The 14887-nt window shown below is 32.5% G+C and overlaps 1 protein-coding gene across 2 annotated transcripts in view; it reads left to right on the forward strand.

Moving 5' to 3' along the window:
• LOC143051777 (uncharacterized) overlaps positions 1–13702 on the forward strand; it is a 46175-nt gene extending 32473 nt beyond the window's left edge. For both annotated transcript variants that reach the window (XM_076224704.1, XM_076224705.1), the window contains 7 exons: positions 652–827; positions 2084–2165; positions 3358–3440; positions 6345–6471; positions 7811–7971; positions 8418–8505; positions 13551–13702. In XM_076224704.1, coding sequence (XP_076080819.1) covers positions 652–827; positions 2084–2165; positions 3358–3440; positions 6345–6471; positions 7811–7971; positions 8418–8501 — 713 coding nt within the window. In that variant the 3' untranslated portion in view covers positions 8502–8505; positions 13551–13702. The remainder of the gene's footprint in view (positions 1–651; positions 828–2083; positions 2166–3357; positions 3441–6344; positions 6472–7810; positions 7972–8417; positions 8506–13550) is intronic.
• Positions 13703–14887: the final 1185 nt, after the last annotated feature.

The raw sequence follows: 14887 nt of genomic DNA on the forward strand, positions 1-14887 counted from the left end.
CGAACTATATATATTGACAAGCTTTGCATTGATTTTAAACAATAAATTTTTGGGAAATAAGTGCGACCTGAACCTGGGTCGCAATTCCGAACATTTTGAAATAGGAAAAATCCGTAGCTCTATGGTCCGCAAATAGTCAAAAAATAACATAAGGACCTAAGAGCTACGGTTCCGCAGCTACAAGTGTATTATGATACGATACATTTTTCCACTCGAGACAGTTAAATTTTAATTTTTAAAGGCTTGCCGAGCTTTTTAAATAATTAAAATTTAACTGTTGAGAATCTGTTTCTCTTATGATTTTCAAAGATTTTAGGAAAGTTGTGTACTTTAATGTAACGTCATCAGGCATGGTCGCCTTTTTTCATGATGTCACAATAAGAAAATTCAGAAGAAAACAAGAAAATTTAATGTCACAATTAAATTTCAACCAATCATTTGCCGAGAACAGATTTTTCACGTGAGGAGAAATATTTTTCTTACACCAGTCAGGAAATGTGAAAAAAGCACAAACAATAGAGAAAGGAGCAGTTACATATGGGTAAAGAAAGGCATGTGCACTTTATGACCCTAATATTTCATAACTATAAATATTCTAGTTGAAACTTGATGGAATTTAAAATATAACAAGTTTATTTTTTTATTTCACAGCCCAACCTCGATGTTTGTCATTCTACTACAGTATGCATGGGGCGACAATGGGCTCGTTAGAAGTTTACCGGAGAGGTACAGGAATTCCTAGGGATCTTATCTTTATAAAGAAAGGAGAACAGGGAAACCAATGGAATCTTGCCAATATTTCAATACTACCTGTTTCTGATCTACAGGTTAGTAAGAAAGAATGACAGTAGGTTACATTACTGTAACCATCTTGCAGCAAAGTTATAGTTGTATTGTATAGACCTTTTACTCGATACTTAAAGTCATAAGAAACGAGTGAGTGGTGAAAAATAATGTTTTTCCAATTCTTGAACCAAGGCATGTATATATCATAAACTTAGTCCTCTGTGCACGATTTTCGCATTTTTTACGCAAATATATTGTATAATCGGCAATTTTTTTTCTCTCTGTTATGATTTAAAAAATATGGCTGCTCATTAAATGCCGTGTTTTGAAGCCGAAGTTTACCGATTGTCACCTAATAGTAAACAAATAACAATAATCATGGGTATTGAGCACGTGTTTAACCTGTACAATCAGATAATTATTTATTTTAATGACAGATCCATGCAATTTGCGATCACCGGATTTTTACGAGGAGGGTTATGCTCAGGTCACTTTGCATACGGAAAATATGTCGGCAAATTGCTTCCTGGAAGGAAGCAATTAAAAATAAGTAAACTTTTTCTTAATGTGGACAAATTAAAGAATTTTCCTCAGAAAAAAGTATATATACATCAGTTGTATAATATAAACTATCCATTTAGTTATAAAAAACATATGCATATTTTTTTTCAATTTGAGGTTTCATATGACTTCTTTAATTGTAATATATGTATACAGAACTGTTTTTGCATATGCTAGACACTTTTGTTGTTTTTCATAATGTTTGAATTTTTTCAATTAATAATTACATTTACAAATGTAATGTGTAATATCAACTCAATGAATAATTATTGCAAAAGGAATTGTAATTTAATGCACTACTAAAATAAATGTATGTAATTGTAGTTGTAATTAATGCATGGTTTTGTCAAAGTAATTGTAATATAATACATTACAATCACCCCATACCTGGTAAACTTTAGAATACAGAGATGTGGTATGATTGCTAATGAAACAACTTATATTCAACATATATCAAATGATATGAAAGTATAGGCAGAATATTTGCAGCAAGAGAGCTTGAATATTGGAGATGTTGTCTTGCGACAGAAGAAAAAAATATATCCAATAGAGTGTTGGTGGTTTTTTTTATGTATATAGACTAAAGAGTACACAGTTTACACCTTAAATTTAATTTTTGAATCTGACTTTTGTCGTTTTTCCCCATAAAAGCTTTTAATTTAACTAAAGCATTTCTGCTTTGAGATGGAAGGAGACATACTTTCATGGAAGACTTACATTTTTCTTCAAATTTTAGATATATATAGAAGCAGTCCGTGGATCAACACATCTAAGTGATATTGGAATTGATGATGTTAAACTAACTTCTGGATACTGCAGTAAGTTAAATTTGTGATTTTTATGCTCCATTTGTGGGCATTATGTTTTCTGGTCTGTGTGTCTGTTTGGTTGTTCATTTGTTCTTTCGACCACACATTTGTCTGGCTTCATCTTAAAGTTTTTAGCCAAGTTATTTTTTGATGAAGATGAAGTCCAAGCAATTTGAAACTTAGTAGACATGTGCCTTATGATATGACATTCCTGTTTTAATGCCAAATTAGTTGTTTTACCCCAATTTCATGGTCCACTGAACAGAGAAAAGGATAGTGCAAGTGGGACATCCCTGTACTATGGACATACACATTCTTGTTTATTATAAATTAGGCCATTAATTTTGTTGTATAATTTGTTTAACACTTTTCATTGTTCATTGTTTCTGATTGTTGAAGGCTGTAAAGTTGCCTATAACACAGCCTACATAGATATAGGAAGATGTGGTATGAGTGCCAATGAGACAACTCTCCATCCAAATAACAATTTATAAAAGTAAACCATTATAGGTCAATGTACATTCATTTCATTTAAACTCTGATGAATAGTAATAATACAATGGCAATCATGTCATATGTCATTATTCTTATATAAGATTAAAGACAGTAGGTGGACACTGTGATTTCTCTCCTGTGTGTCTTTTATTTATCGGTCTGTCTAACGATTTTGATGAGCATTATAGGGTAGCATTATAGGTAACTTTGAGAAAAATATCAAACAAAAATCAGACCAGACATAAAATATTCATCTCCTATCCCTCACAACAAAAAAGACACTAAGCACAGATCTGAGAGTACTCACAGTTATTGACAACTACTTCGATTCAAAGCAATAACAACTGATAAACAAAGTCAGATATCATGTGTATCTTAGACTGTTCATTATGATGTATATGAAAATTTTAAATCAAATACCAACTTTCAGACCTAATGAGCTAGTGGTTCCCTGTTCACCTTGAGGGTCAAACCATGGCCTGGTCAAAAAACTTTAAGTTCCTTGTGGCATTTTTGATCGATTGAGAGCAAAGCCTGGTTGGCTTGAATACTTTTTAACAAAAATTTTCACTAATACTCACAAAATAAAAAAAAAACTTCATATAATATAAGCATTGCCTATTGTTATGCAAGTTTGTTCCTTAAATTTAACACACATGTAGCCACAGAATCATATGCTAGTACTTACCAATTTTTTTAATTTTAGACATTATTTGTACATTTGAGCCTGAGGATCCAGATTGTGTTTTTGATCTTTTCAAGGGAGACTACAACTGGGATATCAAACAGGTAAATACCATCCATATATGAGATATATCAGACATGTAAATATCATGGTTGAGATATATCAAACAGGTAAATACCATCCATATATGAGATATATCAGACAGGTTAATATCATGGTTGAGATATATCAAACAGGTAAATACCATCCATATATGAGATATATCAGACAGGTTAATATCATGGTTGAGATATATCGAACAGGTAAATACCATCCATACATGAGATATATCAGACATGTTAATATCATGGTTGAGATATATCAAACAGGTAAATACCATCCATATATGAGATATATCAGACAGGTTAATATCATGGTTGAGATATATCAAACAGGTAAATACCATCCATATATGGGTACAGATGCGCATTAGTTTTTCCATAGGCCGTAATGGTAACGTTTTCTTCTGTTGCTCAGTCCATATCGTTAACTTGGATATGTGTGATGGCTCGTTTCGAAGCTGAGACATTTTGACATATGTGGTTAAATTTTCGGGGTACGAAGTGAGATTACTTTTTCCATAAATTAGCAAACCCCGAGTATCCTTTTGTGATGCGGCTCCTCATGGTAAATAATCCCATTTTTAACACAAAAAGTTCTTTGAAAATTTAATACTTTGAACACATTTAATAGCTCCATAGATTTTACACATTTATTCTGTGTTCCCCTACTTTCTAAATTAACTCAAATGGTTAAGCTCAGTCACTTGTTTATCATAGAAAAGTGTCAAATATCACTACACAGAGAATTTTTGTTTACACGTGACTTTTGAGTTCCTCATTTCAAGGCGCATTAGGGATCTTGTCCCATATGAGATATATCAGACAGGCAAATACCATGGTTGAGAAAAATTAGACATGTAAATACCATGGTTGAGAAATATCAAACAGGTAATTACCATGGTTGAGATGTATCAGACAGGTAAATACCATGGTTGAGAAATATCAGACAGGTTAATTTCATGGTTGAGATATATCAGAAATGTTAATATCATGGTTGAGATATATCAGACAGGTAAATACCATGATTGAGATATATCAGGCAAGTTAATACCATCATTGAGATGTAATAGACAGGTTAATATCATGGTTGAGATGTATCAGACGGGTAAATACCATGGTTGAGATGTATCAGACGGGTAAATACCAGGGTTGAGATGTACCAGATGGGTAAATACCAGGGTTCAGATGTATCAGACAGGTAAACACCAGGGTTCAGATGTATCAGACAGGTAAATACCAGGGTTCAGATGTATCAGACAGGTAAATACCAGGGTTGAGATGTATCAGACAGGTAAAAACCAGGGTTGAGATGTATCAGATGGGTAAATACCAGGGTTCAGATGTATCAGACAGGAAAATACCATGGTTGAGATGTATCAGACGGGTAAATACCATGGTTGAGATGTATCAGATGGGTAATACCAGGGTTCAGATGTATCAGACAGGTAAATACCATGGTTGAGATGTATCAGACGGGTAAATACCAGGGTTGAGATGTATCAGACAGGTAAATACCATGGTAAAGATGTATCAGACGGGTAAATACCATGGTTGAGATGTATCAGATGGGTAAATACCAGGGTTCAGATGTATCAGACAGGTAAATACCATGGTTGAGATGTATCAGACGGGTAAATACCAGGGTTGAGATGTATCTGACAGGTAAATACCATGGTAAAGATGTATCAGACAGGTAAATACCATAGTTGAGATGTAACAGACAGGTAAATACCATGGTTGAGATGTATCACACAAGTATATACCATGGTTGAGGTATATCAGACAGGCAAATAACATGGTTTAAATATATCAAGGGGGTAAATATCATGGTTGAGATGTACCAGACAGTTTAATATCATGCTGGAGATAAATATGGCAGAGAATAACCAATGGTGATATATTATAAACTGGTTAATATCATGGTTTTTCAATTGTATTTCTCTGTCCAGACCTCTGTCGCTGAGTGGTCTTACTCTAAGTTTATTAACTGCATTACTAGCATCTTTAACATTGAAGTAATCCTGCATGTGATAGATATGTTTGATTCCAATATCAATCTACTAGAATGGTCAGTTGGTCATCTATCTGGACATATGGACTTTCTCAACTTATCAAAAAACCAAGATATTGCCAATTATCTTGAAATTGTTATTACATACCAGTCAATCAAAGATCAATCAACTGTATTTTCTTGTTCTGCTCTAGTAAATACTTATAGAAAAACAAATCAAAGAATTCAAATAGAGAAAAATATTCAATAAATGACCGACAAACACATTAATTCACGAATGTGCATAGCGCATGAGGTAACTATCAGTGTTGTTCGGTCAAGAGTTGAATATTTTTCAATATTTGAATTCTTCAATTAGTTATTCTTTTGATATTACAAATGGCTTTTTTAAAGAAATTAATGTGAAAAATGTAAGGAACTCTATCTTTTTTCAACGCATTCACAATTTGTTTTGATCCGCTGTTATCGACGTCTTGACAACACCTATTCTTGTATGACGTCAGAGAGTGAAATAATCACCTTAATTTCACATGTTAAATTATCTGTTTTTATTTAACTGGGAAATCAATGTAATACTCATGCATAATCACCCTCAATTTAAATGCCACTTCTATCAAACTATAATTAGGCCACTTTTCTCAGGTTGGTTACAGTCTGTGCCAAAAACTTTTTCAACTACAAGCCCAAATCAGAAATTTGACACATTTAAACAAAATTTCTAATTTTTCATTAGACCAAATCAGTTTTTACTAAAATTGTACATTGATAGGGCTAGAGGTGAAAGGCACAGGCTGGGGTTTACTAAGGTGACATTCATATGAAGGTTTGACTGTACCACATTATCATACTGTAAGTTTATTTATAGAAATTACTGCATATATTTATATTCATTTTAGGGGAAAACACTTTCAGCATATACAGGACCATCAAGAGCACACAGTGGACAGTTTTATGCTTACCTGGAAGCCAGTTATAGACCAATGGGTGGGACTGCTGTCATGGCATTTAAAGTTCCACCAATGGGTACGCTTTTATTTTTAGAAACTGATGGATGAATAGATAAGTGTGTAATAAAATTGAGAATGAAAATGTGGAATGTGTCAAAGAGACAACAACCCAACCATAGAAAAGACAACAGCAGAAGGTAACCAATATCTATAGGTCTTCAATGCAGAGAGAAACTCCAGCACCCAGAGGCGTCCTTAAGCTGGCCCCTAAACAAATATATATATATACTAGTTCAGTGATAATGGACGATAAGCTCCAAATTATACACACCAATCTAAAATTTAAAATTATACAATAACAAAGGTCAGAGTCTCCTGACTTGGCACAGACGCAAAAATATGGCGGGGTTAAACATGTTTGACATCTCAACCCTCCCTCTATACCTCTAGCCAATGTAAACACATAACAATACACATATTAAAATTCAGTTCAAGAGAAGTCCAAGTCCAATGTTAGAAGATGTAACAAAAGAAAATAAACAAAATGACAATGATACATAAAAAACAACAGACTACTAGCAGTTAACTGACATGCCAGCTTCAGACCTCAATTAACCTGATTGAGAGATTATGTCTTCATCATATGAATGTCAGACCCAATTCCTCCTTTTCCGGGTTTAGTATCATACCATCATAAAATATATGAGAAGAACATAAACTGTGTCATGCCAACAACTGGTTTTTGAATAAATGTGTTTAGTTCCAATGCAAAGACCCTATAAGTGAATCAATATCAAAGCCAAAATATGCAATCTTTAATGACCTGACAACAGTATTGCATGTTTTGTCACTATTTTCTTAATACAACCACACCAACATTGATCACTTACATTGTTTCAAAACATGTATTAAAAATTTTTAACATAAATTTTGAAAACTTTTAACTAGCTATATAGTATTAGGAGGGCTATAAAAAATAATGAGTTGATTAAAATAGACCTTGGCTGAATGAAAATGGAAAAAAAAAGACAAAACTTTACAAGAAAATTTAAAATTGAGCATCAACCATTCATTAAAAAATCAGGGTTCTGTTTAATATTGTGGCAGATAGTACAGTGGCTTTGTCTTGTTGAAAGACATGTTATGGAGCTAGGCTATTCAATTACTCTTTGGCATTACTTTAGATTCTCTAGATATAAAAAATAATATGTGGTATGATTTCCAATGAGACAACTCTGCACAAGAGACCAAATGACAAGTAACAACTAAAGGTCACTGTTTGGCCTTCAACAATGAACAAACCCCATATGAGTAGATATCATGAATTGTTTAGGCTATCTAGATCTGAGAGAATTTCAACTTGAAAATTAGACATTGCAATTAGAAAAAAAAAAGAGTGTCTTTTACAATTTCAGCCCACAATGAGTATTGCCTGAGCTTTGCTTATAACATGAACGGAGGTAACATGGGAGAATTGACAGTTCAAAATGAGGCAGAACTATGGACCAAAAAAGGAAACCAGGGACATAGTTGGAAAGAAGCGAAAGTTCCAATCACTGCTGAGACAGGAGATCGTGTAAGTTAAAAGAGTTTTGATGACTTGATCAGTAAAAGGCAATTCAGTTTTCCAAAAGCACTATATCACTCATTTTGAGGGGTGGAAATTAAGAGCTTTTTTCTGGACATCAGGATTGGACTTTTGTTTGCCAGAATTCAGGATTAGGCATTTATTTTCGTGGGAATTTGGGATTTACACCTTCGTTAATTTATAATGGAAAAATGCTTTATTCTTTCTGGAATTCGAGGTGACAACCTCTCCAACTGCTTCTCCATTTTTAGGATAAAAATTTTATTTTTTTAAGTGATGAAATATTTTCAACTGCAATAATTTCAAATTTCTATATTATAAACAAAATAGGTTCACAAAATGAATCATTTGTCTATATGTGACCCATTGCTGAATACTGTGTCATTGATGGCTGTCATGGTTAGGTTTATGTCTAGACTTGAATTTACTTACAGATTGAGATTGTTGCCACACTAGGATATGACTATACAAGTGACATAGCAGTAGATGATATAGAAATGAAGGAGGGAGTCTGTTAATTATGTAAGTACCATTGGTAACAAACCAGGACATTGCAAAAACAAATTGTGAATTGTGAATTAAGCAGTTATTTTTTTTTATATTTTCTTTATTTAAGTTCAGAAGATGCAAGTATTTGAATTATTCTCATTATGAAAACACCCATTGTTAATGTTTTTTTTAAGATCTTTGACAATCCTAGTCAATTAATATTGAAGTCAATTGCACCCACACAAGTGGGGTTTGAACCAACAACCTCAGTGTTGAATTGCTAGTGATTACAATACTGTAGTAACTTCTTTATAGTCATAGAAAGTTAACAGATTTATGTATACCTCCTCCATGTACCCTCTTTCTAAGAGACATTTCTTAACCCTCCAAAATTGGTCAGCTTTTTAGCTCACCTGACCTGAAAGGTCAAGTGAGCTTTTCTCATCACTTGGCGTCCTGCGTCCGGCGTCCGTAAACTTTTACAAAAATCTTCTCCTCTGAAACTACTGGGCCAAATTTAACCAAACTTGGCCACAATCATCCTTGGAGTATCTAGTTTAAAAAATGTGTCCGATGACCTGGCCATCTAATCAAGATGGCCGTCATGGCTAAAAATAGAACACAGGGGTAAAATGTATATTTTGGCTTATATCTTTAAAACCAAAGCATTTAGAGCAAATCTGACAAAGTAAAATTGTTGATCAGGTCAAGATCTATCTGCTCTGAAATTTTCAGACGAATCAGACAACCTGTTGTTGGGTTGCTGCCCCTGAATTGGTTATTTTAAGGAAATTTTGCAGTTTTTGGTTATTATCTTGAATACTATTAAAGATAGAGATAAACTGTAAACAGCAATAATGTTCAGCAAAGTAAGACCTACAAATAAGTCAACATGACCAAAATTGTCAGTCAACCCCTTAAGGAGTTATTGCCCTTTATAGTAAATTTTTAACCATTTTTCGTCATTTTTTGTAACTTGTACAAAAATCTTCTTCTACTACTGGGCCAAATTTAACCAAACTAGGCCACAATTATCATTTTGGTATATAGTTTAAAAAATGTGTCTGATGACCCCGCCTACCAAACAAAATGGCCGACATGGCTAAAATTAGAACTTAGTAGTAAAATGCAGTTTTTGCTTTATATCTTTGAAACTAAGACCATTAGGGCAAATCTTTCAAGATTTAAATGTCCATCAGAATAAGATCTATCCCCTCTCAAAATTTCAGATGAATCTGACAACCCGTTGTTGGGTTGCTGCCCTAAAATTGGTAATTTTAAGGAAATTTTGCAGTTTTTGGTTATTATCTTGAATACTATTATAGATAGAGATAAACTGTAAACAGCAATAATGTTCAGCAAAGTAAGATCTACAAATAAGTAAACATGATCAAAATTATTAGAGGACCTCTTGAGGAGTAATTGCCCTTTATAGTCATTTTTGTAACTTGTACAAAAATCTTCTTTTCTATAACTATGGGCCAAATTTAACCAAACTTGGCCACAATCATTACTAGGGTATCTATTTAAAAAAAGTGTCTAATGACCCCGCCTACCACCCAAGATGGCCGACATCAGTAAATACAGTAACAGGTGAGCGACACAGGCTCTTGAGAGCCTCTAGTTTGGTCTTTTAATTCTCTTAAAAAAATATTTTTGGTTGATTAAAGACTGATTTCCGGTAAGGATACGCTATTATTAAGTATTTATTTTATATCCTGATAATTCCATTCCTTTGATGTGTTTTGCCATTTAATTTTGCCATGTGATTAGGGACTTTCCAATTGAATTTTCCTCGGAGTTCAGTATTTTTGTGATTTTACTTTTTCCCATATGTACAGGAAATGATAATTTCATATATGGCTTGCTTTTGATAAGAATTAATTTTACAATTCAAGGTAGGTTTATAGCTTATTTTTTATGTTACTGTTGTCTAGGTGACATGTTTATGGCCTTATTAACACCTTTAATGGTCATTAATCTGTTGATCACTCTATCTCAGGTTTATTTGTGTGATACTACGATTTACATGGGTCAACAATTTAAATTTTTACTTTGAATTTTCCTCAATCCAGACAATTTTTATCTTAGTTTTTAATGGCTTCAATTTTCAATCTATTTTTTAGCTCACCTTGCCAGAAGGGCCAAGTGAGCTTTTCTCATCACTTTGCGTCAAGCATCCAGCGTCGGCGTCGTTAACTTTTACTAAAATCTTCTCCTTTGTAACTACTGGCCCAAATTAAAGCAAACTTGGCCACAATCATCATTGGGGTATCTAGTTTAAAAAATGTGTCCAGTGACCCGGCCAATCAACCAAAATGGCCACCATGGTTAAAAATAGAACATAGGGGTAAAATGTAGATTTGGCTTATTACTCTGAAACCAAAGCATTTACAGCAAATCTGACATGTGGGTATAATTGTTTATCAAGTCAAGATCTATCTGCTATGAACTTTTCAGATGAATCGGAGAACTCGTTGTTGGGTTGTTGCCTCTAAATTGATAATTTTAAGGAAATTTTGCCGTTTTTGATTATTAGGCCAATTAAAATTAATTGATAGATTTTCATCCCCGCCCGCCCCTCTAAAATCGCCCCGCCCCGATTTTTTTTATTTTTAAAAATTTACGATTTCCGGATTTTGTTCATTTCCATTTCCCGTAAACGTCAAACATTTTGTTTCATTCAAAACTTCCTGTTTCAAATTTCGGTTTTCGTATTTCTTCCGAGTAATTTAAAATGATTCTGCAGCTCTATGGTGACAAATCATCTACCGAGAATAGAGATTGATTACGAGAAGGGCATGAAATACTCGGGATTCAAGTAATACGCTGTGTCCAAGACTGTGTCCAAGAACGCAAATTGCGGCATGACACACATTTCTGTGATTAGAACCGTTGATTATTTTATTGATAAAATGACTTTGTGTCAGGAATTTTTGACTATGAATTGTATCCAAAGAGCAAGAATCGTGGAACACATTGGTACAAATATAACTGGATTAAACCAATTGACACAAGCACGAACTTGTTAGATTTATGACAGTATATTGAGTTCAAAAAGTCGGCAAACATACACTTAGATTTACCCATGGCTATTGTTTTTTTGTTTACAAAAAGCAATCTCCTTATGTCCCAATACCCTCAATAGAGTCATTAAACAACTTCTTTTTTGTTTAGTTCATGTTTTACATATTAATTATATTTGCATCAGGCTATAAGAAGAATCATAAAAGCACCAACCCTATTATTTTCAAAACTGTTTGAGTTTTCATTTTATTCTGTACTCATAATTCTTGTGTTGCATACCAATGCATATTAGTTCCATTTTATTGAGACAAAAAAACATAAATTTGGTGAAGGAAGTTCAACTGAAGAGCATTTCTCGTATGTTTATGTCGTTTTAATACTAAAAATAGGTTGCTAAAGCAGCAATTACATGTACATGTAGAACCGTGAGTGGTTGTCAACACTAGATTTTTATTTAAGATTTGAAAATTATGTACGATTCCTTATAAATACATGTATATACATGATATAAGCTTATTATTACATTTGGGTATATGAAGAACACGTCACAAGAGGGTTTCATAAGAAATAAAAAATAAAAAATAAAATCCTCCCACCCGCCCCATTTTTTTCAAAAATTTGGATGAAAATCTACTAATTAATTTTAGTTGGCCTTATCTTGAATATTATTATAGATAGAGATAAACTGTAAACAACAATAATTTTCAGCAAAGTAAGATCTACAAATAAATTAAATGACCAAAATGGTCAGTTGACCCCTTGAGGAGTTATTGCGCTTTATAGTCAATTTTAATAATTTTTCGTAAACTTTTGTAATCTTTTACAAAAATATTCTCCTCTGAAACTACTGAAGGCAAATTTAACCAAACTTTGTCCACAATCATCATTAGGGTATGTAGTTAAAAAAGTGTGTCCGTTGACCCAGCCAGCCAACCAAGATGGCCGCCATGGTTAGAAATAGAACCTAGGAGTAAAATATAGATTTTGGCTTATAACTCTGAAACCAAAGCATTTAGAGCAAATCTGACATGGGTTAAAATTGTTTATCAAGTCAACATCTATCTGCCCTGAAATTTTCTGATGAATCGGACTACCCATTGTTGGGTTGCTACCCTTTAATTGGTAATTTTAAGGAAATTTTGTGGTTATTATCTTGAATATTATTATAGATAGAGATAAACTGTAAACAGCAATAATGTTCAGCAAAGTAAGATCTGCAAAAAAGTCAAATGACCAAAATGGTCAGTTGACCCCTTCAGGAGTTATTGCCCTTTATAAACAATTTTACCAATTTTACTGAAATTTTTGTAATCTTGTACAAAATCTACTACTCTGAAACTACTAAGACAAAATGTAACCAAACAGTCCACAATCATCATAAGATCTTGTTTATAAAATGTGTCTGATGACCCTGACTGCAAACCAAGATGGCAGACATGGCTAAAAATAGTACTTTGGGTAAAATGCAGTTTTTGGTTTATATCTATGAAACTGAATCATTTAGAGCAAATCTGACTGGTGGCAAAAATGTTCATCAGATTTAGATATATCTGCCCTGAAATTTTCATACAAATCCGACAACCAGTTGTTGGGTTGCTGCCCCTGAGTTAGTAATTTTATGGAAATTTTGCATTTTTTGCTATTATCTTAGATATTATTATAGTATCTAATGATTTCTTATACTATAAATTATGATTTTAACCTAATTTTACATGATTTCCAAAGCATCAGTAAAAACAGGTGAGCCACACAGGCTCTTTAGAGCCTCTAGTTTTAGAAAACAAAAAAATCAACGAATTAAAAACCCCACAAACATAAATTATGCTCAAACCACGAAAATTAATACCCAGCAATTAAAGTGTTTTCACAGTTTGCAATTTACCTACCAATTGTTTTATCTTATTATTATTATCTTACCCTGAACAAGCATTTTATGCTTGCTACTAAACTTTCTATAAATTACCAAAAATAAATATTTTCTAATGAAGAAATCAAATTTACCAAAGAGATCTTAAATGTTAGCTTTCTAAATGTAAATGTTTTTTTTGCAGTTAGACGCCAGAGATTATTGGCAAAAGAATGCACTTCTGTCTCAAACTGACCGTCTGTGCCTGACCAGACTGTAGTTTCCAGTGCTATAGAATATCTATATTTATTTTTGTTATTGTTATATGTTTTATCAAAAATAAAAATATTGTTTAAATGTTTGTTTTGCTATAAGTTATCCCAATGTTATTGAAAGATCTACAAAACCAGGGGAAAACTTCAGTAACATGCACAACAAGAAGAAACAAATTGTTCATTAGAAGTATACGTTCAAAACCCCACAATATAAAAAGTTGTGAGGGAAGATACAGAAGGACCACAAACAAATGCCAGCTTTGCCATAACATAAATGACGACAATTTTACTGCAAAAAATGTGCATTTTAGCAATTCACAACTCTTCAGTGCATGATGCTCAAAGTAAAATTATTTGAAAATCAAAAACCTTTTACAGCATCAAAGTGTTTTATAAATTCATAATTCAAAGAATTGAAAATACCTTTAATTGTCTAACTAAATTTATAAAAAAAGGTTTTAAATTCAAATGTAATTGATTAATTCCTTTAAGTTTCAGCTTTGCAACCATACTTCCCCCGGAACCCAAAAACTTTGATTACTTTTCTTTAAAGTAATCCTGATTACTTATGATTACTGTTGTATACATTGTATAATGTCGTATAGAAAAGAAACATTTGATCTTCACATAAAAAAGCTGCGATGAAAAATGCGTTTTTGATATTTTGAATATAAACCTGTTATTTATAAGAACTTAGAAAAGTAGCAGTGTATTATTTGATATGAAAACATAATTTTGTTTGACATATTTACTTTGATTGTAAATGTCTATGTGCTTTCCATGTTAAAATAACAATATTGTTATATTTCAGCCCAAATTTGAACCATACTTTTCGAAAAGAGATTACATGAATAGTGATTATTTCAATAATCAGGTAGCCTTTTTGTATTCATGGATATAATTGACACTTAAATGTGATTTTACAGGTGTAAATTACTACTTCAAATTTGAAAACAAACAATAGTAGAGCTTGGATAATTAAAATGAATTGTTTTTATTGGAATAATCAATCAATTGGTATACAATTTTTTTTTATATACATGATTGTAAAAAAAAATTCTATAAAAACATCTTTATAAGTAAACATTATAAAATAATGAAATTTTTGCTAGAATGAAAAGTTTGTTCTTAATTCCGTTGTCAATTTACATCAAGGTCAATATAAAGACCAAAATTTGCACTTAACCTTGACAGAGAATTTTTACAACATATCTAAAAAGCAGACATTGTATTCAACCTCAAAATGAAACTATGGAATGGTAAATTA

The sequence above is a fragment of the Mytilus galloprovincialis genome, chromosome 11, assembly GCF_965363235.1.
Source record: "Mytilus galloprovincialis chromosome 11, xbMytGall1.hap1.1, whole genome shotgun sequence".
NCBI lineage: Eukaryota > Metazoa > Mollusca > Bivalvia > Mytilida > Mytilidae > Mytilus > Mytilus galloprovincialis.